Raw genomic sequence first — 25,854 nt, 5'->3', positions numbered from 1 at the left:
ACAGACTTTTCCCCTAAGATTTTATTTATTTATTTGAGAGAGAGAGACAGACAGAGAGCACAAGCAGGGGGAGAGGCAGAGAGAGAGGGACTTGGGGCTTGATCCCAGGACCCTGAGATCATGACCCCAGTCAAAGGCAGCCGCTTAACCGACTGAACCACCCAGGTGCACCCCCCCCCCACTTTTTAAGAGAAAAATCCTTGCGTTGCAATTTGCTAAGTCACCAGGATTTTAGGGCTCTGACCCCATTAGTCACTCTTTCCTTTTAAGCAGTTCCCTCTCTGGTTCTCTAACTGACTATTGTGTTGTTAATAAACCCAGCGGGGCCCTTCAAACCTCTGGAAATTCTGAAAATGAATTCAAATTCTAATAAGCAGCATTTCTGAATGTTAAATGTAAATCAATTGACTATCTATTTTATTTCTTTCTACCTCTTAGGATCTTTTCTATTTAAGGGAATTTACCGAGCTGAAATTTAATTTAAATACTTTCAAGAGGCCTTGGTTTTAAGATGACAGAAGAGGAAGTTCTCTACAGTTTAAGATTTAGAAAGCAGTGGCTCCCTCTAACGGCCAGAAAATGCCACAATCTGTGGTTTTGTTTTCAAACTTACAGGTGGTGTGGTTAGTATTAAAAATCTGGGTAAGGCTAAATGTTTCAGCCCTCATCACTTTAGTTAAAAGTGTCAGCACTTTTGGGCACCTGGGTGGTGCATTTGGTTAAGCGTCTGACTCTTGGTTTGGGCTCAGGTCGTAATTTTGGGGTCCTGAAATGGAGCCCCTCATTGGGCTCCACGCTCAACAGTGAGTCAGATTGAGTTTCACTTTCCCTCTGTCCCTCCCCCGTCTCTCTCATAAATAAATACATCTTTAAAAACGTGTCAGCATTTTAAAGTTAAATCCAAATATACCACATAAAAAGGAACAAAAATCAATAGTTTTTATTTTTTCATTGTTGTTGTTTTTTGTTTTTTTAATAAACTCTACACCCAACATGGGGCTTGAACTCACAACCCCAAGATCAAGAGTCGCATGCTCTACTGACCGAGCCAGCCAGGCACCCCAAGAATAATTTTTAAAAATAAACTATGGTCGGGGCACCCGGGTGGCTCAGTCAGTTGAGTGGCTGACTCTTGATTTCAACTCAGGTCATGATCTCAGGGTCCTGGGATCAAGCCCCACGTCAGGCTCCACGCTCAGTGCAGAGTCTGCTTGTCCCTCTCCCTCTGCTCCTCTCCTGTGCTCTCTCTTTCTCTCAAATAAATAAAATCTTTAAAAAATAAATTACTGGGAATTGGAGAGATGTTGGTCAAAGGGTGAAAATCTGCAGTTAGAAGATGAATAAGTTCTGGGGATCTACCGCACAACGTCGTGTTTATCGTTAACAAGACTGTACTATATACCTCAAAGTCGCTAAGAGACTAGATCTTACATGTTCTTACCACAAAAAAGAAATAATTATGTGAGGTAATGGAGGCGTTAGCAAAGGCTACGGTGGTAATCATACCGCAACATGTCAGTGTACCAAATCGGTATGTTGTACAGCTTACACCAGCATGTTATATATAGCTGTCCTATAATTGAGATATCAACATATCTCAATTAAAAATAAAAGATAAGGGGCGCCTGGGTGGCACAGCTGTTAAGCGTCTGCCTTCGGCTCAGGGCGTGATCCCGGCGTTATGGGATCGAGCCCCACATCAGGCTCCTCCACTATGAGCCTGCTTCTTCCTCTCCCACTGCCCCTGCTTGTGTTCCCTCTCTCGCTGGCTGTCTCTATCTCTGTCAAATAAATAAATAAAATCTTTAAAAAAAATAAAAGATAAAAAATAAAAGTGAGTTAAAAAAAAGATAGATTAATGGATACATCTTTACCAGAGTATCAATTTACTTGAATTCTGATATGTTTTCTAAATCAGGGGATGTTTAAAAGATGTATTTCTTAAATTTCAGTTGAAAACAATATTAATAAATTGTGCAAATAAATCACTTGAAATTTAAGTACTAGTTTTTAAAAAGGTCGAGTCTTTATCATGATTAAAAATAAAGTTAAAAAAAGTAAAAAAAAAAAAAAGTAAACTAGAATCTAGACCAGAATCTTGCCCAGCATGAGCGAAAACAGTCATTTGGCTCAATGTGAAGAGAGACATCCTTTGTAACCAATCGTGTCACAAGCTTCTTCAATCATCACTGTAATCCTATCTGCTAGGTATCAAAAAATTTTTTAAAGATTTTATTTATTTATTTGACAGAGACAGCCAGCGAGAGAGGGAACACAGGCAGGGGGAGTGGAAGAGGGAGAAGCAGGCTCCTAGTAGAGGAGCCTGATGTGGGGCTCGATCCCAGAACGCAGGGATCATGCCCTGAGCCGAAGGCAGACGCTTAGCAACTGCGCCACCCTGGCGCCCCTAGGTATCAAAATATTTTAAGCAGGAATTTGCTTGTGATCCTTAATTCATATATTTAACAAATGTGTATGGGCACAATGCAAGGCATGTGAAAGATCTTCTGATCAAAATAAAAAGTTCCAGGGCACCTGGATGGCTCAGTCGGTTAAGCATCTGCCTTCAGCTCAGGTCATGATCCCGGGGTCCTGGCATCGAGCCCCATGTTGGGCTCCCTGCTCAGTGGGGAGCCTGCTTCTCCCTCTCCTGGTCCCTCAGCCCCTCTCCTTGCTCTTGCTCTCTCTCAAATAAATAAATAAAATCTTTAAAAATATATTAAAAATAAAAAGTCCTCGCATTTTTGGAGCTTCCAGTGCAGTAAAAGAGAAACACTATAAACAAATAAAGATCTAATTGCAAATTGGGATGAAACTTTAGAAGGAAGAGAACTGAGTTCTTAAAAGAGAGACTCACAGGGGCATCTGGACACAGAAGTAGATATTGACTCCCTGAGAGCTGCATGAAGGGGAGTTCCACAAGCAGAGGGTGGGGACAGCTTCACAGCCAGACGGAAACTCTGATGAAGACACCATGACTAATAATCACTCAATTACTCATAAGGCTGCAGTGTTTTGGTACAATAGGTGATGTATTAACAAGAAAATTCTTGCTCCTAAATGTCATCGCACAACATTTTAGTGTTTTGCATATGGCCATGTTCTCTGGCCTTTAGGCAGAAGGCTCCGTGATGAAGGAAATGTCTTCCATGTGGTTCCATTTTTCTGGGTTAGTACAGAGTACTGCATGCAGAAGACTCTTAACTCACGCTACCAACTGAATAAAGGACTATTTCTTTGAGGGGCGCCTGGGTGGCTCAGTCGTTGAGTGTCTGCCTTTGGCTCAGGGCGTGACCCCGGCGTTCTGGGATCGAGCCCCGCATCAGGCTCCTCCGCTGGGAGCCTGCTTCTTCCTCTCCCACTCCACCTGCTTGTGTTCCCTCTCCCTCTGGCTCTCTCTCTCTCTGTCAAATAAATAAATAAAATCTTAAAAAAAAAAAGAGGACTATTTCTTTGAGACTACCTTGTTGGGAAAGTCCCCTTGGTTAGATTGCTTCACCAGGGATTTTCTATTCCTAGCATCTAACAGCGTGTCTGCCGTAATCAGGGTTCAATACACCTTTGTGAAAGCTTGAAGAAAAGACCAAGTGAATGAATACATTTTTTGCTACACTCACGTGTCTATTGCCACGTGTCCAATTAAAACACTCGTGTAACCGTTCAATCACTGAACAGATCGTCACTGGACACATACGGTGCCAGGCATTGTACCAGTGTCAGGGGTAGAGAGGTGGGCAGCAACAGCCAGGACTCTGCCCTTTGAAGCTCAGAGTCTGTTACATGTTACATAAATCAGAGGTAGAAAACTGATCGGGGCGCCTGGGCGGCTCAGCCGTTAAGCATCTGCCTTCTGTTCAGGTCATGATCCCAGGGTCCTGGGATCGAGCCCTGCCTTGGGCTCCCTGCTCAGCGGGGAGCCTGCTTCTCCCTCTCCCTCTCCTCCTGCCTGTGTTCCCTCTCTCTCTCCCTCTCTCTGTCAAATAAGTAAAATCTTGAAAGAAAGAGAGAAAGAAAGAAAGAAAGAAAGAAAGAAAGAAAGAAAGAAAGGAAAGAAAGAAAGAAAAAGAAAGAAAGAAAAGAAAGAAAATTGATGAAGCATATTCTGTGTTTTCTTTATTGCCAGGACAGAGTTCCCGACACAGGTCCAGGCCTTGATTTGACCACATAATTTCCGGAAGCTCCAAGCAGGATCTTTGGTGGATGGAAGCCAGAGTCTACCATTAGGGCTGAGGTATAGACGGCCAAAGCCTGGTGGACTGGGGTTGGTCTCTCAGTAAGGAATGTGGTTCTGTTGCAGTCCAGATAAACAGAGTGCCTATAACCAGAGAGTAAATCTGACTTTTTGAATTAGGTTTGCAACTTCAGTCCATGCCCATGGATTGGAGCCAGAAGATTCCACAAAGAAGATTAAAGAGATGCTGCTGGGTCAGTGCAAACATCTCAAGAATGTGATGTAGGGGGTCTCACTGCCCTTGTTTGGGGGAAGGCTTCCTTTCCTCCCCAAGCTGACAGTGAGGTCCCCTTCCCTTCCCTCCTAGAGAGGGAATTACAACCTCTGGCCTCTCTGCATAGATTTGGCAGTAGGACGTTTGACTTTTGTAACCTCCTGACAGGACCATGCAGAAGTTAGATAAATCAGGGGCGCCTGGGTGGCACAGCGGTTAAAGCGTCTGCCTTCGGCTCAGGGCGTGATCCCGGCGTTCCGGGATCGAGCCCCACATCAGGCTCCTCCGCTATGAGCGTGTTTCTTCCTCTCCCACTCCCCCTGCTTGTGTTCCCTCTCTCGTTGGCTGTCTCTATCTCTGTCAAATAAATAAATAAAATCTTAAAAAAAAAAAAAAAAGAAGTTAGATAAATCACTCAGCGACCAACCTGTGTCGCAGAGAGACAGAACCTGTCACAGAGTGGATCATTTGGCTTCACAGCTTGTTGCTCTTTTTATCTCATTTAAAATAAGACAAAAGCTTCATAAAGAATCAATGCATCTGTGACTACTCAAGTTGAGAGAGAAACTTTTCAGGGGAATTACTCAGAGAAACTCCTTTCCACTGAGCTACTGTTCCTTCCTCAAGTGATAGATGTGATGTGTCAGTGGCTCTGATAGCTTCAGTTCTCCAGACCCAAAGTAAGGAGGGATAAATTAGATACATTAAACACACACACAAAAAAAAAAAATGAAGAAGAAGAAGAAGAAGAAGAAGAAGAAGAAGAAGAAGAAAAGAAAAGAAGAAAAGAAAGGGAGAAGAAAGAAAGAAAGAAAGAAAGAAAGAAAGAAAGAAAGAAAGAAAAGACTTTTAATGCACTAACAAGGAAGTTTTTAACTATTGAGTGATTGTTTTCTCAAAAAGAGGCTCTAAGATTAGAGATTCTGTGGCCAAACTTCCTGGTGTTCTAGCTCTGCCACCACTTTCCTATTCTCAGCATGCCTCAGTTTCCTCATCTGTAAAATGGGGATAACAACATTGGTAGAAGGATTTAAAAAGTTAATACATATACTATTATAATTTTCAATGATAAGAATATAGACTCCCCCTTGAAGGAATCCTAAGGGTCATAAAAATTACTGCCGTTATCTGGAAAGGACTACTCTCTTTCTTGTCTTTTTTTTTTTTTTTTTTAAGATTTGTTTATTTATTTTAGAGAGAGAGAAAGAGAGCTCAAGTGCAGGGAGGGAGAGAGAAACTTTAGCAGACTCCCTGCTGAGCTCAGAGCTCAACTTGGGGCTTAATCTCAAGACTCTGAGATCATGACCTGAGGCGAAACCAAGAGTTGGATGCTTAACTGACTGAGCCACCCAGAGGCCCCTCTTTCTTAAATGCCAAGCTGTTTCCTGCTTTGGGCCTTTGGCCCTTGCTATATCACCTTTCCAGAAACCTCTTCCCCAGTCTTGGGCATGGCAGACCCCTTTCCACCCTTCAGTTCCCGGGTCAGAGGTCATCTCTTCACCTTTCCAAAGCAGCCCCTCCTCCACCCTTAGTTACTGTCTCTCCCATTCCCTGTGTTTACTCTCTTCACAGACTCGATCACGCTCTGAAAGCCCCTCGTTTACTTCTCCCCTTGTTGGTTGTCTTCCATCACTGGAACTCTAGCTCCCCAGGGGCAGCAGCCATGACATCCCGAAAGCCTAGGGCAGCGATTCACGACGTTTCCAGTGAACCTCTTGCAAGGGTCTTGTGAGGTCAAAACTCTTCCTAATAATACTGAGACCTGACTGGCTTGGCACTGACCGCGTGGACTGCTGCACTGACGGCACGAAGAGCAGGGTGGGCAGAACTATTGGCCGCCGGCCCGACTCAGGGCCTCGCCACCAGCGGTACCAGCCGTCACCACACTGTCCTTCATCACCATGCCCGCGAGTGAAACAACAACAAAGCCAGTTTCACTTAAGAGTCACTTACCAATGTCCTTGAAGAAGCAGTCACAATGATCGTTTTATTTAGGCCTGACCCTTGAGTACAGGACTTTTCAGGAGCCTGGGTGATAAAGGACACGGAGGGCCCTGGGGCTGCGCACCGACGTACGCACGCGGGGACCTCAAGGGAAAGCTCTCCCCTCATCGAGCTGTGAACTGCAGTAAACTGCATTTTTCACGGGACTCCACTGTTTCTTGAAAGAACAGCGATGAACTATGGACAGGAGCACAGAACGAAAGATGTGGTTTTGAGAGCTGGCTGCTTAGGGCTGATCGTGTCTGATATGTGACCAGCACTATTTTACCCACTGTCAGCAGACACATTTTCTGCGCTCAGGAAGCTTCTAAGAGAAGAAAGAGTCGAGGTCAGACTGGAGATTTGCTTCATATTTGAAGCGAGGGGCTAGGAGGAGAAAAAGAGGTCAAAAGGAAACCATTTAGGAGACGCATTAATTAAAGTAACATCTCTGCAAACCACTATTGTTTATTATTAGCAAAGCAGAGTGGTTGACGGCTCTAAGCCAAAATGTACACACAGTCCTCTGTAACTGTAACCATGATAGTTTTTTTCAGCAAAAGGAGGTTCGACTTATACTGATACTTTAACGATCTTGCTTTTTCCTTTTTATAGAGAATCCTTGCTCGTCCAGAGAATTTTCACCATGAGAACGTTCAGAATTAATTGGCAAGCGGCGGTATCACAGACAGCCCTGATTACAAATACTGTCAGATTTACAACGAGAATGATGGTTACCTTTTTACGCTTGTGCCACATGCATTGTTCATTCCCCAAGTCACTTAAGTTTATACTGCAATCACAATCTTATACTTTTCAAATAACGCTCTTCATAAACTCCTCTTGAATTTTTCTTCCCCCAAAGATTTTCGCCACAACCAGGGTTTAAACAAGGCTTCCCTGCTTTCTCCCCTCTGTGTCCTGACTGTGCATTCATTCCGTGTTGGCCCAGAGTCTGGCTCTGTTCCCTCTGAACCAGGGCTCCAAGACATAAATGCTGGAGAAGACAAGCCCCCTTTTCATAGGCTGGGGGTGGCAAACTGCAGTCCTGCAATCTTAGGTCTGATGGAAAAAGTTCTCCAACCCAAAAGGAAGCAAAGCTCTCAGAAGGGCATATAGAAAATTAAAAAAAAAATTTTTTTTAAAGATTTTATTTATTCATTTGACAGAGATAGAGACAGCCAACGAGAGAGGGAACACAAGCAGGGGGAGTAGGAGAGGAAGAAGCAGGCTCCCAGCGGAGGAGCCTAATGTGGGGCTCGATCCCAGAATGCAGGGATTACGCCCTGAGCCGAAGGCAGACGCTTAACGACTGAGCCACCCAGGTGCCCCATAAAATTTTTAACCTTAGAAATTATGCATTGAGATTTTAAAACAAAATGTAGAACTAATGGAAATAAAAAGAGTAACCGATCTAGGATAGCCCAGATGTCCTGCATTAGGAATAATATTAGAAATGACAGAAACTTGCTATCAAGACTGGCTCAGCCAGAAGAACACGTGACTCTTGATCTCAGGGTCTTGAGTTCGAGCCCCACTTTGGGTGTAGAGATTACTTAAAAAATAAATAAACTTAAAAAAAGAAGATAGAAACAGGGGCCAAAGAAGTGGCCCAAAATGTCTCTCTTGCTCACTCCCTTTATGCTTAGTGGAAACCCATATTTCTTTATTAATCACATTTATTTTTCTATTCTTTTAACTTTCCTGGGTAGTTCTGCGAACGGCTTCATCAGTTCGCTGCTCCGGAGCTGTTCTCCTTTTCATGTGGTGCTTGCTTACACCCTTTCTGGCTCCAGGCACACGTCTAGGACAGCGCATGGTCCTGCTCCTTCTCCTCCCACCTGCAGTGCCGTCCAAAGCCTCCCTGAAGCCACAAGATCGCCTGCGCCGAAAACTGTAGCTTGAAATCTAATTGTTCAATATTCTAATATATTCTCAGAAGTATTTTAAAGCAGTAAAAGGTGGTTTAAATACATCATTTTTATTGTTTGAGTAAATGGACAGAAAACAAAAATGTCTTCATTTAAACCTACCAACTATTTATAATATTATCTGTTAATCCTCACTGTTGGAAATATTTCCCAAGTACTTGGAAAGAATGTGTGTTCTCTGCTTGCTGAGTGCAGGGCCTCAATAAACCTATTAGACAAGTTTGCTAACTTTCAGGCTGTTTGCTCTATCATTTCTGACAGAGCTGTGTTAAAATTTTCAATTGTCCTTTTAATTTTATGACTGTTTGTTACATTGTTCGTAATTGTTTATGTTCTTGGTGGATTTTCCTTTTTAAAAAAACCTTCCTTAATCCTGTTAATGCTTTTTTGCCTTAAATTCTAATTTGTCTAATATTGCTATTACTACCCTCGATTTCTTTTTTCTTCTTTCTCTTTATAGGAAAGTCTCTCTCTCTTTTTAAAAGATTTTACTTATTTATTTGTCAGAGAGAGAGCACAAGCAGGGGAGCAGCAGTTTGAGGGAGAAGCAGGCTCCCTGCTGAGTGAGGAGCCCGATCCAGGACTCGATCCCAAGACCCTGGGATCATGACCTGAGCCAAACACAGACGCTCAACTGACTGATCCACCCAGGTGTCCCTTTAGGAAAGTCTCCTACAAAAAGTACATACAGTTGACCCTTGAACAACACAAGGGTTAGAGGTGCTGACCCACCTTCCAGCCAAAAATCCATAGGTAACTTTTGACTCCCCCAAAACTTAACTACTAAATGGCCTCTTATAGACCAGAAATGTTATTGATAACATAGGTGATTAACACATATTTTGTAAATTATACATATTATATGCTGTATTCTTACAATAATACCTAAACTTTTCTTAATTTTTTTGGTATTTCTAGGCTACCCTGTTCATCTACAAGTTTTTTCAAATGTCATAAATCTCCAAAAAAATTTCCAATATATTTATTGAAAAAATCTGCATATATCAAAAAGAGATATGTGCCCCTAAGATCACTGCAGCATGTTTTACAATAGCCAAGATATAGAAACAACCTAAGTGCCCAAAAATAGACGAATGGATAAAGAAGATGTGGTGTATATATACAATGGAATATTAGCCAAAAAAAAAAAGAATGAGATTTTTGCTATTTGGGACAACATGGATGGACCTAGAGGATATTGTGCTAAGTGAAGTAAGCCAGACAGGGAAAAAAAACAAAAACAATATGATTTCACTTATTTGTGGGATCCAAAAAGCAAAGTAAACCAAACAAAAAAAACCCCAAAACAGTTTCACAAATGCAGAGAACTTGTTGCCAGAGGGAAGCGGGTGTGGGGCTGGGCAAACAGGTGAAGGGGATTAAAAGGTACAAATTTCCAGTTATAAAATAAATAAGTCACGGAAATGAAAAGTACAGCACGGAGAATATAGTCAGTAACGTTGTATGGGGACCACACCGCTGTGGTGAGCATTATTTAATAGAGAGAATTGTTGAATCACACCTGAAACTAACATAACATTATAGCTCAACTACATTTAAAAAAACCCACGTATAAGTGGATCCACGTAGCTCATACCTGTGTTCAAGGGTCAACTGTAGTTAGAGTCTATCTATCTAAAGTCTTTGTGTTAAATTAGGTGAATTTCATATGAATATTAGTGCAGTTATGATTACAGATACATCTGAATGGAATTATTCTATCTTATTTTGTGTTTTCTCTCCGCTAAACTTTGTCTTTGCTTTTTTCCTGCTTCCCAACTTTCTGTTACAGAGAGGCAAGGGATGTTCTGGATGCCTGTTCCAAACTCCCACTCTGATGAAAAAAAACCAGGAGCTCCCAGTACAGATGTACGTTTTAAAAGTGAATGAATAGATTTAGCCGCTCCTCCACCCCTCCTGCTTCGCCTGTGTAAGTCTGCAAGTCTGTCAGTGGGTGGGTTCCGATCCTTCACTCGCCACCTGTTTCTGGTCCATCTAGAATGGAATGAAGAAAGACAGAATGGAAGACTGGGAGACGGGGAGGGCAATGCCAGAGCACGAGAAGCTCTTGCAGTTTTTAGTGGGTAATTCAGCCCTGAATTTTAATGAGAGCTCTCTTATTCCTCCTTCTCTCCCTCGGCTTTCCCTTCTCTGAGGCGACAGTGAGGTTCATTCGGGGGGATTCTTCAAGGGAATTGGTAAGAACTGCTATAGGGAGATGCATTTATTAAGTGCCTGGCTCTACTGGTAGCAGTCAATAAAACGGTATCCCTTTCTCCGTGAAGCTCACATCCTGGTGGGAGAGGGCAAGAGTAAACCATGAGCACATGAAAATGGTACAATACAAAGATACGTGTTCAATGGAATAAAGAAAAACTGGGGCAGGGGCAGGAGATTGGCGAGTGCAGGGAGAGCGGGGAGGTACGCTGCAGTAGTACCATCAGGATGAGCCTCACTGAAAATGTGAGGTTTTGAGGGAAGTCTAGAATGAAGCGAGAATTAGCCACACAGACGATGGGGAAAGAGCTTCCGCACAGAGCCTGAGCAAACCCCCAAGGCGGGAGCATGGCTGGAGTGTGCAGTGACAGCGTGAAGGCCTGGTGGTAGGGGCGGAGGAGGCAGGAAAGCATGAGAGAGGAGCTCCTGTACTATATGGCCTGAGGCCGCCGGGAGGATTTGACTCTGTGAGTACAATGGGGGCGCCATGAAGGGGTTTTGAGAAGAGGCAGGACAGGACAGGCCAACTCTGGCTGCTGCACTGTGAGCTGTGGACAGTTAGGGTAAAAGTGGGGAGATCCTTTAGGAGACCATCATGGTAGCAGTGGAGATGGTATGAAGAGGTTGGATTCTGGATGTTTGGAAGGCAGAGCCAACCAGCCTGCCAGGGTGGGAAAGGAGGTGAGAAAAAGAGAAATGTCAATAACCACTTCAAGACTTTCCATCCGAGCAAATGCTAAGATAATGTTGTGGATGAAGGGGTTTGGGGTCAGGGAAGAGAAGTTCAGCGTGAGAGATCTCTTAGACCGCCCAGTGGAGACAATGAGCAGGCCATCAGATTAATGAGTTATATATGAGATGCCGCAAACTTGTTGCCCCACGTCCTCTTGTCCCTCCACTAAGCTCCACGGCTCTAGTGGGCTGGAGAGGTCTGGGATTCAAAGGCCCTAACATAAGACCTGTTTTAAGCCACATAACCAAGAGGCCAGTCTGAGTAAACCACAAAGCTCCTCACAATCAAATCATTTTGTGGCCAAAACTCTGGCACTTTCTCCGCAGATGCGGAGAGGCAATCCTTCTCCAACTGTTTGGAAACCAGTTTTTTACTTCCAATCCACTGCCGAGTGACACTTTTGTAAAATACGAAGTCAACTGTCTGGCTGTCACGGTGATACCAAAGTGCTATAAAAGTTCCTCAACACTTACTCTCAACTTCTGTGCTTACTTTGTCTGACCGGGTAAGAAACCGTTCGTGGAATGACACTGGTCTATACCTTAAATGGCACTAATCCGGAGAACGGTTATCAATTGCATGATCCCATACTTGGTAAACCCTGCAACGGTCATTCTTTGAGTGAACTCCATTTCCAGCAGGTCCAGATGAGCATCTTGACTTCCTTTGACTTCTCTCATCCCTTAGGGTGGCGGAAATTCAGACCACTCTACTTGGATCTTCACACCAGGAAAGAGGGTGAGGCCAAGGTTGGGTTAGAATGGAGACAAACATGATGACTTTGGAGAACCCATGATGACAAGCCTTATCATACTTCTGTGGGGCCACACAGTGCAGTGTCAGGGGAGGAGAGGACAAAAGTTGTAGCCCATAGTTTCCTTGGCAAAATCCCTGAGTTTCAGAGCAGCATTGAGCTTTCCAGAGGTAAGAGATATTCACAGGCTTGACGTCCCTGTGAGGATGCTATTTGAGTGCAGACACTGGATATCCTCATGATATTCTTTATTTCAGAAAAATTGTCCTGTGTTTGGCTGAAGAATTTTCCATGACAATCACTTCACTTCCTTCCATCACACATGCTCTCACTAGCATCCACAGTCCTATGTGTGTGGGCAGTGGGAGGCCCTCTAGTGACACTCCATTCTCCTATGATTTTATGGAAGTCTTGGAGCATTACAGAGTTTTTCCTTGTTCCTCTTACAGAATATCCTTAGAACCTTCACATTGATGTCCAGTTCCAAGATGGAGGCATAACCTTTAAGACACTGGTGATAGTGCTTTCTTGATCTACCAACTCAACTTGAAGAACTGGGGAAAATTCTGGGAATAAGGTAGTCACTGAATAAGTATAAAGCTATGTCTGAGAGAGACCACCTCCCACTTAACTGGAAAGTTTGTTCCTGTTAGAGCTGGTTCACTCACCCCAAGGCACCAATAGCTCCAGGTGTGGACTCCATCTATGTGCCCCCATGTCCACCAAACAATTTCTTCTCTCCCATCCACCCGGCCCCCATGGTTTGGTGCCCTATGGACTGCAAAGACGGCCAGGGTCAGGCTAACAACTACTCTAGTTTTGTTTTTAACCAGCTACATTCACTTGTTGCTTCCTGGGTTTTAAAGTCTAACAGAGCAAGTCCCCCATTCCTGCCCCGTTTCACCCTCAAATTCTCATTGGTATGCTTTCAGTGGCAAGGAGCAATTAAAAGTGGCTTAAACAAATAAGGGTTTACTTTTCGTCTAGAACAAGAAGCCTGGAAACAGGCACCTGACGGCCTTGTTTTAGCAGCTCAGCACTTTCACATCAGGTTGTCTTCACCACTCCTTTAAGCGATTAGTCCAAGTCTAGACATCCACAGTTACATTCCAGGCAGGAAAAGGCAGCGCCGACCACATCTGCCCCTTTTAGCAGGAAAGCAAAACATTCCCCAGAAATCCTCAGCGACCTCCAATTACATTTCACTGGCGAGATCTTACACGACTATCCTTAACTATGTGGCAACATGGTGAAAAGAAAATTTAGCATTTCAGCCTCTGGAGTAGAAGCAAAGAATAGGAATGGGTGTTTGGTTAGGAAACCAGCCATGTTTCCACAGCATTTTTTGTCTTTTTTTCCCCCTGTATAAGTTTTTGTTAAATTGTATAAAACATTCTGATTCTGGCAAATACAGTCAGCGAGCCACTCCATGATCTCTAAGAACTCTAGTCCAAAGACCTGGAGAGTCTGATCGTTCCCATAGTAAATCCCCGTTTTGGAGACCCCCAATCTCAACAGACTAATTGATTTTGAGCCTCCCGTCTCCTGGTAAGACCTCTCCCCATCACTCTCCTGTACCGAACCGCCAACACTAATTTTAAATTGAGAAAAGGAGAATTGAGAAAATAGGAAACTGACTTTGGGGAGTCTAAGAACAAACAGGAAAAGGAAAATGAAAACATTTGGTTGATATAAATCATTTGACTGTAAAAGAAAAAATAATTTTGGGGCACCTAGGTGGCTCAGTCGGTTAAGTATCCGATTCTTGATTTCGGCTCAGATCATGATCTCACGGTCATGAGATCGAGCCCCGAGTTCGGGCTCCATGCTGGGCATGGAGCCTGCCTAAGATTCTCTCTGTCCCTCTCCCTCTGCCCCTCCCCAACACCTGCTCTCTCTCTCTCTCTCAGGAAAAAACAGAAGAACAAAACAAAAAAATAACAATTTTTATGGGTAATAAAAATCCAACATTTAGAAATGCATATGAACCTAACGCTGCTCTAAAAAAAATAAAGTCCTAAAAAAAAAAAAAAAAGGAAGGCCTAATCCTGGCTGGTTAAATAAATAAGCAGGCTTGTTCTTGTGGTGTACATATATTTATGAAGTTTTTAATTCAATAGAAAAATGTGAATTACTATGGTTTGTGTGATGTGCTATTTTCCAAATTAGAAACAGCGTATCAAAGAGTATCCCTCAAACAGCCATAAATAATTTGGTGAATTGGCAATACTTTACCTCTCAATGACTTCATACGAAGTGTGAAGCGATTCTGATAAATCAAATGAAACCATATGTCCTGTAACCTAACAAATATGAAAATATATTACATTTAATATTTTGCATATACTTTCTAAAAACAATCCACCAGTAAAAAAATGCACACGAACAAGAAGAGCTCTTACAAGGGCCAAAAAAAAAAAAAAAAATCTTTCTCGTTTCATCAAATCTGCTCTCAACATAAACAAATGAGAAATTGTAATTTTAATCTGAAAAAGCAGAAGCAGGGGATTTTGGAGATGAAGAGTCCCTTGGAAATCATTTCCATCTAAGCCCTCATTTTGTGGATGAAGAAACTGAGAACCCAGAGTCAACCAAGACAGCCCAAAGCCAAAGACAATCTACGTAATGGTGGAGTCTGGACCGGGAGCCGCGATCCCGATGGCCAGGCTAAGCCGTTCCACTGCGCCATACTAGCTCCCCGACTGAGACTGGCCTTTTTCTCAGCAGGGTTATCTTGCAGTAACAGAAACCAAAAATGCATAACTGATCACCCCTTAGTGGGCCTGCAAACTTTTTTTTTTTCAAAGTATGCTGGCAGTTGGCAAAAGTAACGGTTGATCTTATTAATAGCAATCCATATTTCAAAAATACCTTCAGTAGCCAAAGAGGAAACTCCTTTTCAGGACAAAAGATCATCCCTGCTACAGAAAGAAGGACGTGTCCCTGGCAGAAGTACACAGGCTATCTGGTGCTTTACAACTCTACTTCTAATAAATTACCGTTATGGTCAGAGTCTTAGACTCACACACGAAAAGCCCCCTGCTCATGTCAACCAGCACTCAATATCACAAGCTGCAATGGCGGCAGAACTGGGGATACTCAAAGATTCCATATCCTCTCTCACACTGAGGACTCGGCCCGCTCCAGTCTGCATTTGCGACCATCACTCCGCGGAAACAGCCTTCCCAAGGTCAACAGTGAACTGCCAGCAAACGCAATGGTTATTTTTCTGTACACATCTCCCTTAACCTCTCAGCAGTGCTGTCACATCTGTCCATCCTCTCTCCCATTATCTTAGCCTCAGCTTCCTCCTGTCTTCTTCTTCCTTCTCAGAATTATATTCCTCCACCGGTGTATGCCAGAGTTCCTCACGGCTCGGCTGCAAACAGGCCTCCTAGGCAAGCCCATCCTGATCTGCATTTTCATCCATATCAGTCACACCCCCGTGAACTCCCCACGGACTCTTTCCACTCCAACTAAAACATTACCTGACTTCTAGACCTGTGTATCTGATCATTTGATTAACATTTTTAACTGGATGTCTCAAAGACGCCTCAAAATCAAGATGGCTGTTTATGAACTCATCATCTTCCTCCTTCCCATGCTACACCTCATCTTGTTTCTTGTCTCGCAGAATGGCACCATTCTCTCTCAGCTACACCAATCAGACGCAGGAATCAGTGTGATTCCTGACTTCACCTCTTCCCGTGCCCTCCATTTCTAATCCATCTCCAGCCATGTTGATGCCATCTACTAAATTCTCCTGGATCTGTCCACATCTATCATCTCGCCGCGACCAGCCCTCCAAGCTATCACATCTCGGTACATCGTCTCCCAGCTGGTCTCCTAGCATCCCTCTGGTTCTCCTTGATTAGTTTCAGCACAAAGGGGTTGACTGCGACAAGACTCAGAACCCTCCCTCTTGCTCATACTAGATTCCTAACATGGCCTGCAAGGTGTTCTGTAGTCCGAGGCCAGCCTTCCTTTCCAGTCTCATGTCTCACCGTACCTTCCCTCCCTGAAATGTAGCCTCCTACAGCATCCTGTTGCAGTTCGACTCATGGGCCTTTGCACGTGCTATTCCTTTGTACCAGAATGCGATCCCCTCCCTTTACTTATCTAACTTCCATAAATCCATCAGAGCTCAGCTCAGTCATCTTTTCTTCATGGACACCTCACTGACAGCCAATTCTGGGCCAGATTCTTGTGACATGCCCTAGAGAATTATGTTCTTAGCGTTTATCTGAATTTGTCATCATAAACTCACTGCTTTCATTTGATGAATGCCTTATTTTTAATGTCTTGTTTTTACTTAATATCTTTTCTGCTAGATAGAGGTTTAAGATCATAGGACATCCAGGACTGTCTTTGCACAGTGCCTAGTAGAATGCCTGGCACATATGTTCAATAAACTTTTGCTGAGTGAATGAAATTATCATTGTATTCCTGAGCGTAGCAAGTATAATCCAATTCAAGTTTGGAAATAGAAATGCAAAACACAATATATCTAATAAATCCGGTTTCCATTCTTTCAATCAGACTTTCACCTTTGGCCATTCTGTGTATTCATTCACCCAACAAATATTTACTGATGGAGTCAATGTGGAATGTCTGATTAATGCTGTTGCTTTTAAATAAATTAAAAAAAAAAGACTATGACTTAAAAAAATGGCAAGGTTTAAAAAGCATTTTAAAAAATGAAACAGGAGAGCAGCGCCTGGGTGGCTCAGTTAGTTAAGCATCTGCTTTCAACTCAGGTCATGGTCTCAGGGTCCTGGGATCGAGCCCCACATTGGACTTCCCACTCAGCGGCAAGTTCCGCTTCTCCCTCTGCGTCTGTGATCCCTCTCTCTCTGTGATCACTTTTGCTCTCTCTCAAGTAAAATCTTTAAAAAATAAAACAAAAAATAAAAATAAAAATAAATAAAAATGAAACAGAAGAAAGCCTGCTTCATTTCAAAGACAGATTTCTCCTTCAAGGTATGTTATTTTTTAAAAAAGATTTTTATTTATTTATTTTAGAGAGAGAGAGAGAGAGAGAGCATGATTGAGTGTAGGGGCAGAGGGAGGGAATCCCAAGCAGACTCCCAACTAAGCATGGAGCCCGATGTCGAGCTTGATCTCAGGACCCTGAGATCATGACTTGAGCAGAAATCGAGTCAGATGCTTAACTGACTGAGCCACCCAGGTGCCCCATGTTATTTTTTTTAAAAAAGATTTTACTTTTTTAAGTAATCTCTACACCTGACCTGGGGCTCAAACCCACAACCCCAAGATCAAGAGTCTCACGCTCCGCCGACTAAGCCAGCCAGGCGCCCCCGTGTTATTTTAAAGTAACATGAGAATTTTGTTTTATTAGAAGCTGCATTTTGGGGGGCTGGACAGACCAGCATTACCACTGCAAATACACACAGAGGCGATCCTTCTTTCACTGGTTCTAAAAAGTTCTGACGCACAACATGAAAAGTAAAAATATCAGGTTCTCTTTATTTGTAACAGGTGAAAACTGAAGTTCGGCCACTTAACATAGAATTACAAACAAGTACAGTTACATCTGTAACAAAAGGACAGTGGGTGTCATCCACGGCACTGTTTCTGGTTTGTTTCTGTGGCTGGGCCTGGTCATTTCCCCCAGGGATTTCCTTTTCGACGGGAAGATCATCTTCAGTGTAAAAAATGTTGATCAGACCCCAGTTCCGGTGGCACATATTTTATTCAATTATATATGCACATCCCCTGACCCTATCTTGCTCCAACCTTTTTATTGCATTCCTACTGACAGCAGCCATTTATTATAACCCTCCCCAACATTTATTACACCCCCCGCGTATTTACAGTTAAAATAGAATTTCCACACAGCACAAATCGACTCAGCTGTCCGTGTGCAGAAGTCACATAATCCTCACTGCACGGAAATACTTTTCTCCAGCTTTGGGGAAATAACTATATGTTAATTTAAACACACACGGAGAACATTTCTTAGAGAAACATAATGCCTGAGGCTCATCTGGTAAGACAGAGTGCTTGCTGATTCTTAGCACAGTAAAATATTTCTTTAGAAACCGAGAAGAACCAAAGAATATTTAAAACAAAAACAGAAAATCGCACGTACTAGTCACCTGACAATTGACCGAAACATGGAAATTCTGTCAAAACAGATTTTCAGTCAGGCTTTTCATTTCAAATAGGCCATGAAAAAAAAAATCCAAAAAGGTATATTTTTTATAGGTGGTTCTTTGTCCTCTGAAGAGTTGTGGTTTTTTTTTTTTTCATTTAAAGTTTATATGTAATATTTTTAAAAGATTTGTTCCAAGAGGGACTGTCTCAATGTATTGTGAGAAATTATCGACAACAGCTTTTAACACTCAACGGTCAAGAAGTTGGAAGGCAGAGACACGCTGTGTGAGGAAATCTGTGGCACTAATAATCCAGCCCCCACTCCTTCAGTGGAAAAACCCTGTACTTCCCCTGTATCCTCATTTTAAAAAATTATTCTAGAAACGAATGGAGCTGGTTAAATATTCACTACTTTTCTACTTCTCTTTAAAATCTTTCCTCATATTTTCACCAAGTTTCTGCTTAACGTTTGGAGAGTATTTGCCCTGAGTTGCTGCATGAAAATTTTCCTCAGTCACCTTAGAGTTCACAACAAAGCCTTCAGTGCCAAAGAAAGCTCCATGCCTGCCTCCAACGTGGGAGGTAGGGGGTGACGCGGGGAGCTGGTACCAAGATATTACCAACGTGAAATGCTCCGAGAGGCCGAGAGAACGGGGTAAGACACCTGCTCGGTTCCGTCCATAGTCTCCTCTTTGGGCCAGTTAAACATGGAGCGGTTTTGTTTTTTAATGCCATACGCGGTTTCTAGAGTTCACGGAGAGCTCAGAAACAAGGGAATACCTACAGCAACTGTAGTTTTCTGGATAACGTGTAACTTCTTCTATCAATTTTCTACTGGAAATATGGGACTTTCAGATCTGGATTTTGTCTTAGGGTCTTCTTTCCTACACTTTGCTTTCTAGAAATGATATTTCATTTCTGTAAGTGAAATAAGCAGGAAGTTTTACTAAACCAACTAAAATAGAAATGCTAGATTTAAATTCTGACTTAAACACTTCGGCTGAAATTATAAAAGAGCTCACACTGGGGGCCACCTATGAGCAAGTAAAGGAGTCCTCACAGTCCTTCCTTAGAAGGGTACGAACACTTACAAACCATGACACATTTGTAGAACAGTGATATGGATCCCTCTGTCGCTATTATAGAACTTTAATTTCATGTATTTCAGTTGGTATAATCGAAGCATCCTACAGACTTCACATAATCAATCTTTGAGAAGAAGCATGAGCCATGGTCTTAGAGGTACTCTAAAAGAGAAAGTCCTATTTATGAATAAAATTTCCTTTGTGTTACTTCTTGCAAACCATCATTCAATGAATTTTGCAATATAATTTTTCTTCTTCTTTAAAAGTAACTTGCACACTCAACATTTTTTATCTTCTTGGCGTGGCTTTCTTTTCTCCACCAAAACCCAATTATGGACGCTGTACCAGTTTACTCTTACTTCCTTCCTGTTCACTGAGTTTAAAATGCGTATAGGCGAGAATGCCAAATAACGTGCATAACATGCCAAGACCCTGATTAATTGACAGTGGATCCTTAAATAAAACATATCCTCCAAATAAAGTAATGCAGAACTTGAAGTGTCCAAACATGTTATAGCTGAGGTTTTTGGCTAAGGATCAAGAAAACCAACAAGCTAGATTGTTATACCCACACACTCACACAGAGAAGGAAAAACAAGCGAGATGTTACATTCACACACGCACGCACGCACACATACACGTGAAGTGTGGCTTCCTGTGGCTGGAAGGACTGCATGGAGCACAGCCTGAATCCCCCCAACCCCCCATATAAGAAACAAGGACTTCGATCTAGGTCAATCCTAGTTTTCTCAGTAGGCTTCAGCAATAGTGACAGGACACTGCCTCGACTGTCTCTACTATCTCTCTCCAAAGAAGAACAAAGGCGCTATGTGATAAGGTTGAAAAAGGAGTTGAGAACAAGGTACAGAGAAGCGATTTTGCCCAGCAATCTATTACGATGTTTTACAGCGCTATTTCTAATAAACTTCCCTTGGCAAATGAGGGAGGTGTGCATGGCACCAGACAGCAGACTCAAGGTAAACACATCCGGTATGCCTCAGTTTGGGAGGGAAACAGGGCAAGGGAGCGGTGAGCCGGAGAACCAGTGACACACTAGGCGCTATGCTTGCTACACGCACGTGTCACCTCACGTCATTAAGCATGACATTGACCTTCACTGCGGTACCACTCTTCCCATCCTACAACTGTTGTGGTTCAAGGATTTCAAATAACTGAGATCACCGAGTTTGGAAGTGGCAGAGCTGGAGTCCAAATGTGGACGGGTCTATTTAACTCCAAGTCCAGGATCCAGTCTGGTGGGTGGCCAGCAGTAACGTGCTGCTTGGTTAGAGGTTTCCAAATCACTGTACTTAAAATAATAAACTAAACACACGCCATGCCTTTAAAAATCGTTCGTTCCATATTTTACATATGTTTTTTCCCATATAAATTAGGACCTCACTATTTTTTCAGATGTTTGGTGTGCACTCAGCTGCTCTTCCAATAACGCTATTAGAAATAGCTACCAAGGACGCCTGCATGGCTCAGTCGGTTAAGCGTCTGCCTTTGGCTCAGGTCATGATCCCAGGGTTCTGGGATCGAGTCCCGTGTTGGGTTCCCTGCTCAGCGGGGAGCCTGGTTCTCCCTCTTCCTCTGCCCCTCACCCTGCTTGTGCTCTTTCTCTCTCTCTCTGGCTAATAAACAAAAGCTTAAAAAAAAAAAAAGAAATAGCTACCACTCTGTGCCTCAGCTTCCCTGTCTGTATAATGGAAATCGATAAAGGCTCCCTCCCAGGATTACCGAGGCCAACATATGCGAAGTTTTTAGCACATAGCAAGCACCATATGTGTCGGCCGTTGTCAACAGCAGGATTTATGCCTAACAAGTATCTGCCGGGTGCTTGAGGCATCTTCTCGCAAACACACAGGGCAGCTCTGACACTGCAGCCGTTCCCAGCCCTGACTCCCGGCAGGGGACGGCGACGGCTGCAGGGCCGGGCCGGGCGTGCACTGACCCCTCCCCAGGATGCTAACTCTAACCATTAGAAGACAGGCTTCACTTTCCACGCTGAACTGTCTCAAAGCACACTGTTCTAACACTGGTTCTAACACTTCGGTGTTTCCTGACTCCTCAGCCTCTCTTTTGACGTAGTTCACGACCTGTGGAAGGCAGTTACACGAGAGGGAAGGCAAATTTAAAGAAATTCTTCAGTGAGGTAAAAAAGGCATATATACATTAAATTCAATCAAAAAGGAACAGTCTACACCTGGTATTTCCAAGTCCCCTCATTCCCCTCTCCGCTCGCTCCGGCTTTCCCCTCCATGCTCGGAAAGCTCCCGTCACAACCTCGGCGCCCTCCACCTTCCCGAGCCCCCTCCTCAATTCCCGGCCTTCCTCGACTTGACCTGTCAGTGGCATTCAACACGGCTGACCCCCTTCCTCCTCACCTGGGGGGTCTGTACGGCTTCCCTCCCCTGCCTTGGTCGCCCTTCCTCTGCCTCCACTGCCAGCTCCTCTCAGCTCCGGAGAGTCAACACCGACGTGACCCAGAACCCAATCTCATGGCGGCTCTTCCTCTACTTGTTTGCATGGTAACCGGCACCAGCCTCCCTGCTTTAAACAGCATCTACACAGGACACCCGCCTCTGGAAGAACTGCCGCTGAGACCCTGACCCTGAACTCCCAGACTTGTTCTCCCCCCAACTCCCACCCCCAAACCTCCTTCGGGCTGTCCTAGTTCAGCTGCTGGCAGCACACCAGGCGCTCAGGCCCCAAACCACGTGAGCCAACCTGTTTCCTCTCCTATTCTTCACATCCGATTTGTCAGCAAAACCCGCTGGTGCTACTTGAAAACATATCCAATCCTGGTACCAAACCACCATCCTCTTTCCAGGGTCCCTTCTCCTCTTGCCTCCTTCAGCGCAGTGCTTCTCAACCGGGGTGATTCTGCCTCCAAAAAGGTCTGGACACCTTTCTGGCCGTCCCCATTGGGCAGAAGGGGGCGCTACCGGCACCTAGCGGGTAGTGGCTGGGACGCTGGGAAACACCTGACAGTGGGCAGGACACGCCCCTGCAAACAAGGCCTGTCCAACCCACGAGGGCAGCAGGACGGAGGCTGAAAACCCTGCTTCAGTCTCTGCTCAACCCACAGCCCAGACTGATCCCATTAGAACATAGGTAAAATCACGTCGTTTCTCCGCTCCTGGCATCCAAGGCTTCCCATCTCACTCAGTACAAGCTCCTCTCAGAGCCTTGCTGTTCTCCACCCTGTCCGCTCCCCGCCACAACCACAAGGCCTCCTTGTTGCTCGTCAGGGCCTCCCCGCGGCTCCCTCTGCCCAGAACGCTAATCATCCCAATCTGCATGGGGCGACTTCATTTCCCCCGGGTCTTCACTTAGAAGTCCCCTTCCTGACTGCCCCCTCTTTAGTTTCAACCCAGCCCCCGACACTTCAGCTCCTCTTTCCTGCTTTACTTGTTCTCCTTGGCACTTCACACTATCTCACACTGTCTACGTATACTTTAATTTTCTTGCTTATAGTCTCCCTCACCAGCACTGAAACCTGATTTTTGCTTGCTCCAGCACCCAACACACAGTAGACATTCACCACGTAAGTACTGACTAAGTCACAGCGTGGTTTGCAGTGGGCGTTCAGTAAATATTTGCTGAACGAACGAGTGTTCTTAGGGCACATCCCTGGATGCCCTGATTTGGCAGCATGGTGCACGAGGTCTGGGACTAGACTGCGTGGGCTCAAATCTGGACACCACACTTCTCAGCTGTATGACCGTAAGCACGTCACTTGACCTCTCTGCACCTCCACTTTCTCCTCTGCAAAATACGACAGAATTCACCTCACAGAGCTGCTCTGAGAGCATGATGCCTCATACACCTGAGGTGTTTCTTTTCAACAGTGCCTGGTGGAAAATAAACATTTATTAAGTGTTGGGTTTTTTATAATTATTCTTGTTATAACTGTTGTTGGTATTTATCGATAGTTGGCAAATAGACTGCTTTTTTACTTTGCTGACATCTCAGCGTTCACTCCTTTAAATAAATCAGCACACTTGGATATAATGTTACTAAACTACCTCTCTGATTTGGGGAAATCCTTTGCTTTTGCTTAAGAGTGGAGACAGAGTGAAACAAGAAGAGAAACAGCAGGACAAGCAAAATGTTAAAAATGATTCAGACCTTTAAGGCCTGATTTCATTTCTTGATTGGAGGTAATACTGAGAAAAACAGGCACACCCATATCCAAACAAGTACAAAAACATATTCAAAAGTCAGATGTCAACGGTCTGAAGTTATCTTCTGTTTTTGGATTGGCTGTACCTGCACTTTATTACTATAGGGGCTGACAAGTGATTAAGAACCCCAGCGTCCACTCCGTTATCCACTCCACCAGTATTTATTTAACTCCACTATGTGCCAGGCTTGGTGCTCTATGTTGATTTTGGTAAGGGGAAAGGTCACTTACTGCATAAGAAAACAAAAAAGCCTGCATGAGACAGAAAACTAACCCATTTCCCTAGCTCACCTTTCTTTAAGTTTCCGTAGAGTCTAGTGTGGAAAGATACAAGAAAAGCCTGGAGATCAGTCTAGCTACTCAGTTTAGGCCAGTAATAGTAAATGCAAGGCTCCCAGAAGGAAATAATTGTGACAGAGTTTGGGAAAATATAAAAGACTACGCATTCGTGAGTTACGAGGAAAAGGATACGTGACCGGTGATGTGTTCCCAATGATCCAATAAATTGATAAGTTCACCATGAAAGCAATTACTCCGGAGAGCAGCACCATAAGCTACAAACAAACCCAAAAAATCATTAATGTAAAGCACTTGTGATCATTATAGTCCTCAGGTAAAAATCCATTTCATTAGGCATTCCTAAAAACTTAAACAACCACCATTAAGAACGAGAGTTTTAAAAGAATCCCTTTGGGAGACAGCAAGGCATTGAGAATAAAATAGCAGAATGAATAGTATTTAGAAATGTAATTTTGTCTACAAAATGCAGTGAAAATTCTCCAATAATATCCTGCCTGAATGTGAATTTCCAGGTTCATTTTTCTTATCCATCTGAAGAAAAACTATTTTGCAATAATTTCTAATTATAAAAATAATGCATATTCCAAATACAGGCAAAAAAAATCAGAAAATAAAGATAAGCAAAAAGAATGTAAGGACTTTTTATAATCCTAACCACCCACCACTGTTAATACCTTCTCCCGTATCCTTCCAGATGTTTTTCTACTAACTGCTCATGCTTATTCTTATTTAAATTAAATCAATGGGCATTCATTGGTTATCTATAAAGCTAGGCCATACCTTTTAAGGAACAGAATAGGGTCTCATCCTCAAAGAGCTTTGAAACCACTTGAGGACATACTAAAAAATCATAATAATCATAGCTTGCACTTACATAGTACTTATTACATGCCAACAACTGTCCTAAATGTTTTACATATATTACCTTGTTTAAACCTCACAAACACCCATGAGGTAGTAAAATATTATCCCTTTTAACAGAGAGAGAGGAAAAGCACTTTGCCTTAGATCACACAGTAGTAAGTGGTAGGGCTGAGATTTAAGCCCAGGGCAGCCTGGCTCTGGAGTCCCTGTGCGTAACCCACTCTGCTATGCCACCTCTTAGCCACATGAAAGGCAGTGAGCTCAGGAAATAGATGAAAGAGTCCTGAGCGCTGCCTCATTAACAAGCAAACACACAACAGGTTTTTTATGAATCTCTAGGCAGGAGATGTCATTTGGGGCTCAGGGAGGGAGTGGTGTTTGGACCTTGAACGTATGTACACATTAGAGAAAGAAGGAGTAGGATTCCTAGCAGATGGAACAGTGGGGGCCAAAGCATGGCGGCAAGAAAGCACAAGGCGTGTGCGTGGGCCGTGAAGAAACCAGCCCGGCCGAGGATGGGGACAAAGTGGCTGCACCGCTGTGTGTCCACAGTACATCTGTCCAAACTTTCCCACCGTTGTATTTAAAAAGTTATAAAGTCATTTGCTATTTCTAAAATAAGAGAATTTAGATAAAATATCAGCTATGATTTGAATTATTAAGAAATTCAAATTCTATAGAAAATATGTCCTATTTGAAGATTCCTTCTGTCCCCTGAGGCTTTTATCAGCTTTTAGATCACCGTGGTCACAGGAGGACTAAAGGGGCTGAATTTGCGTCCTATTTAGGTAAAAACAGTAAAAGCTCATTTGTTTTACAACAGTGAGTCCGTTATATTTTCAACTAAGAGAAATGTTCATTAAAGACTTAAAAAACTGTTTGTAGAAATACACCATTGTTAATTTTACTGAGTGGATAGAATGTTGCACAGTACTTCTTGATGACTTGACTCACACAGAAAACACAACCACCGGCTCTATTCTGAGGCAACGATGCCCTCTAGGGACATTAAGGAACGAAAGTGACTTATTCTGTGGACTCAGACGGCTATGTTCTTAGTTCCTCTGACTTTTGGGGGCTGCTTCTCCCTTCTTCGAATCTGTCAGAGGGCCTATCGCATAAGGCCCCCTGCTTCCGGTTTAAGGTATCTATGCTGCAAGAGTCTGAAGACCAGGTAACCAGGATGGCTAGAATTTTTGTAAAATTAAGGGGCAATATTATCTGAGAGACGGACAA

At 43.4% G+C, this 25,854-nt stretch overlaps 1 protein-coding gene across 7 annotated transcripts in view; it reads right to left on the bottom strand.

The window, feature by feature from the left end:
• Positions 1–25,854, bottom strand: part of SLC35E3 (solute carrier family 35 member E3) — a 42,731-nt gene that overhangs the window by 9,341 nt on the left and 7,536 nt on the right. For 2 of the 7 annotated variants that reach the window (XM_008684266.2, XM_040637242.1), the window contains 2 exons: positions 23,926–24,008; positions 17,531–19,782 (listed from right to left, as the gene is read on the bottom strand). The exons of 1 other annotated variant lie outside the window; for it this stretch is intronic. In XM_008684266.2, the coding sequence (XP_008682488.1) occupies positions 19,596–19,782; positions 23,926–24,008 (270 nt within the window). In that variant the 3' untranslated portion in view covers positions 17,531–19,595. Of the gene's footprint in view, positions 1–6,407; positions 6,816–9,601; positions 10,355–14,298; positions 14,367–17,530; positions 19,783–23,925; positions 24,009–25,854 lie in introns of those variants that run through there. 4 more of the 7 variants (XM_008684267.2, XM_008684265.2, XM_008684269.2 and 1 more) reach the window with 4 other exon arrangements.

The sequence above is a fragment of the Ursus maritimus genome, unplaced genomic scaffold (genome assembly GCF_017311325.1).
Source record: "Ursus maritimus isolate PB19 unplaced genomic scaffold, ASM1731132v1 scaffold_21, whole genome shotgun sequence".
Classification (NCBI taxonomy): domain Eukaryota; kingdom Metazoa; phylum Chordata; class Mammalia; order Carnivora; family Ursidae; genus Ursus; species Ursus maritimus.
The sequence above is the reverse complement of the archived record's forward strand: the minus strand, read 5'-3'. Positions and strand labels throughout refer to the sequence as shown.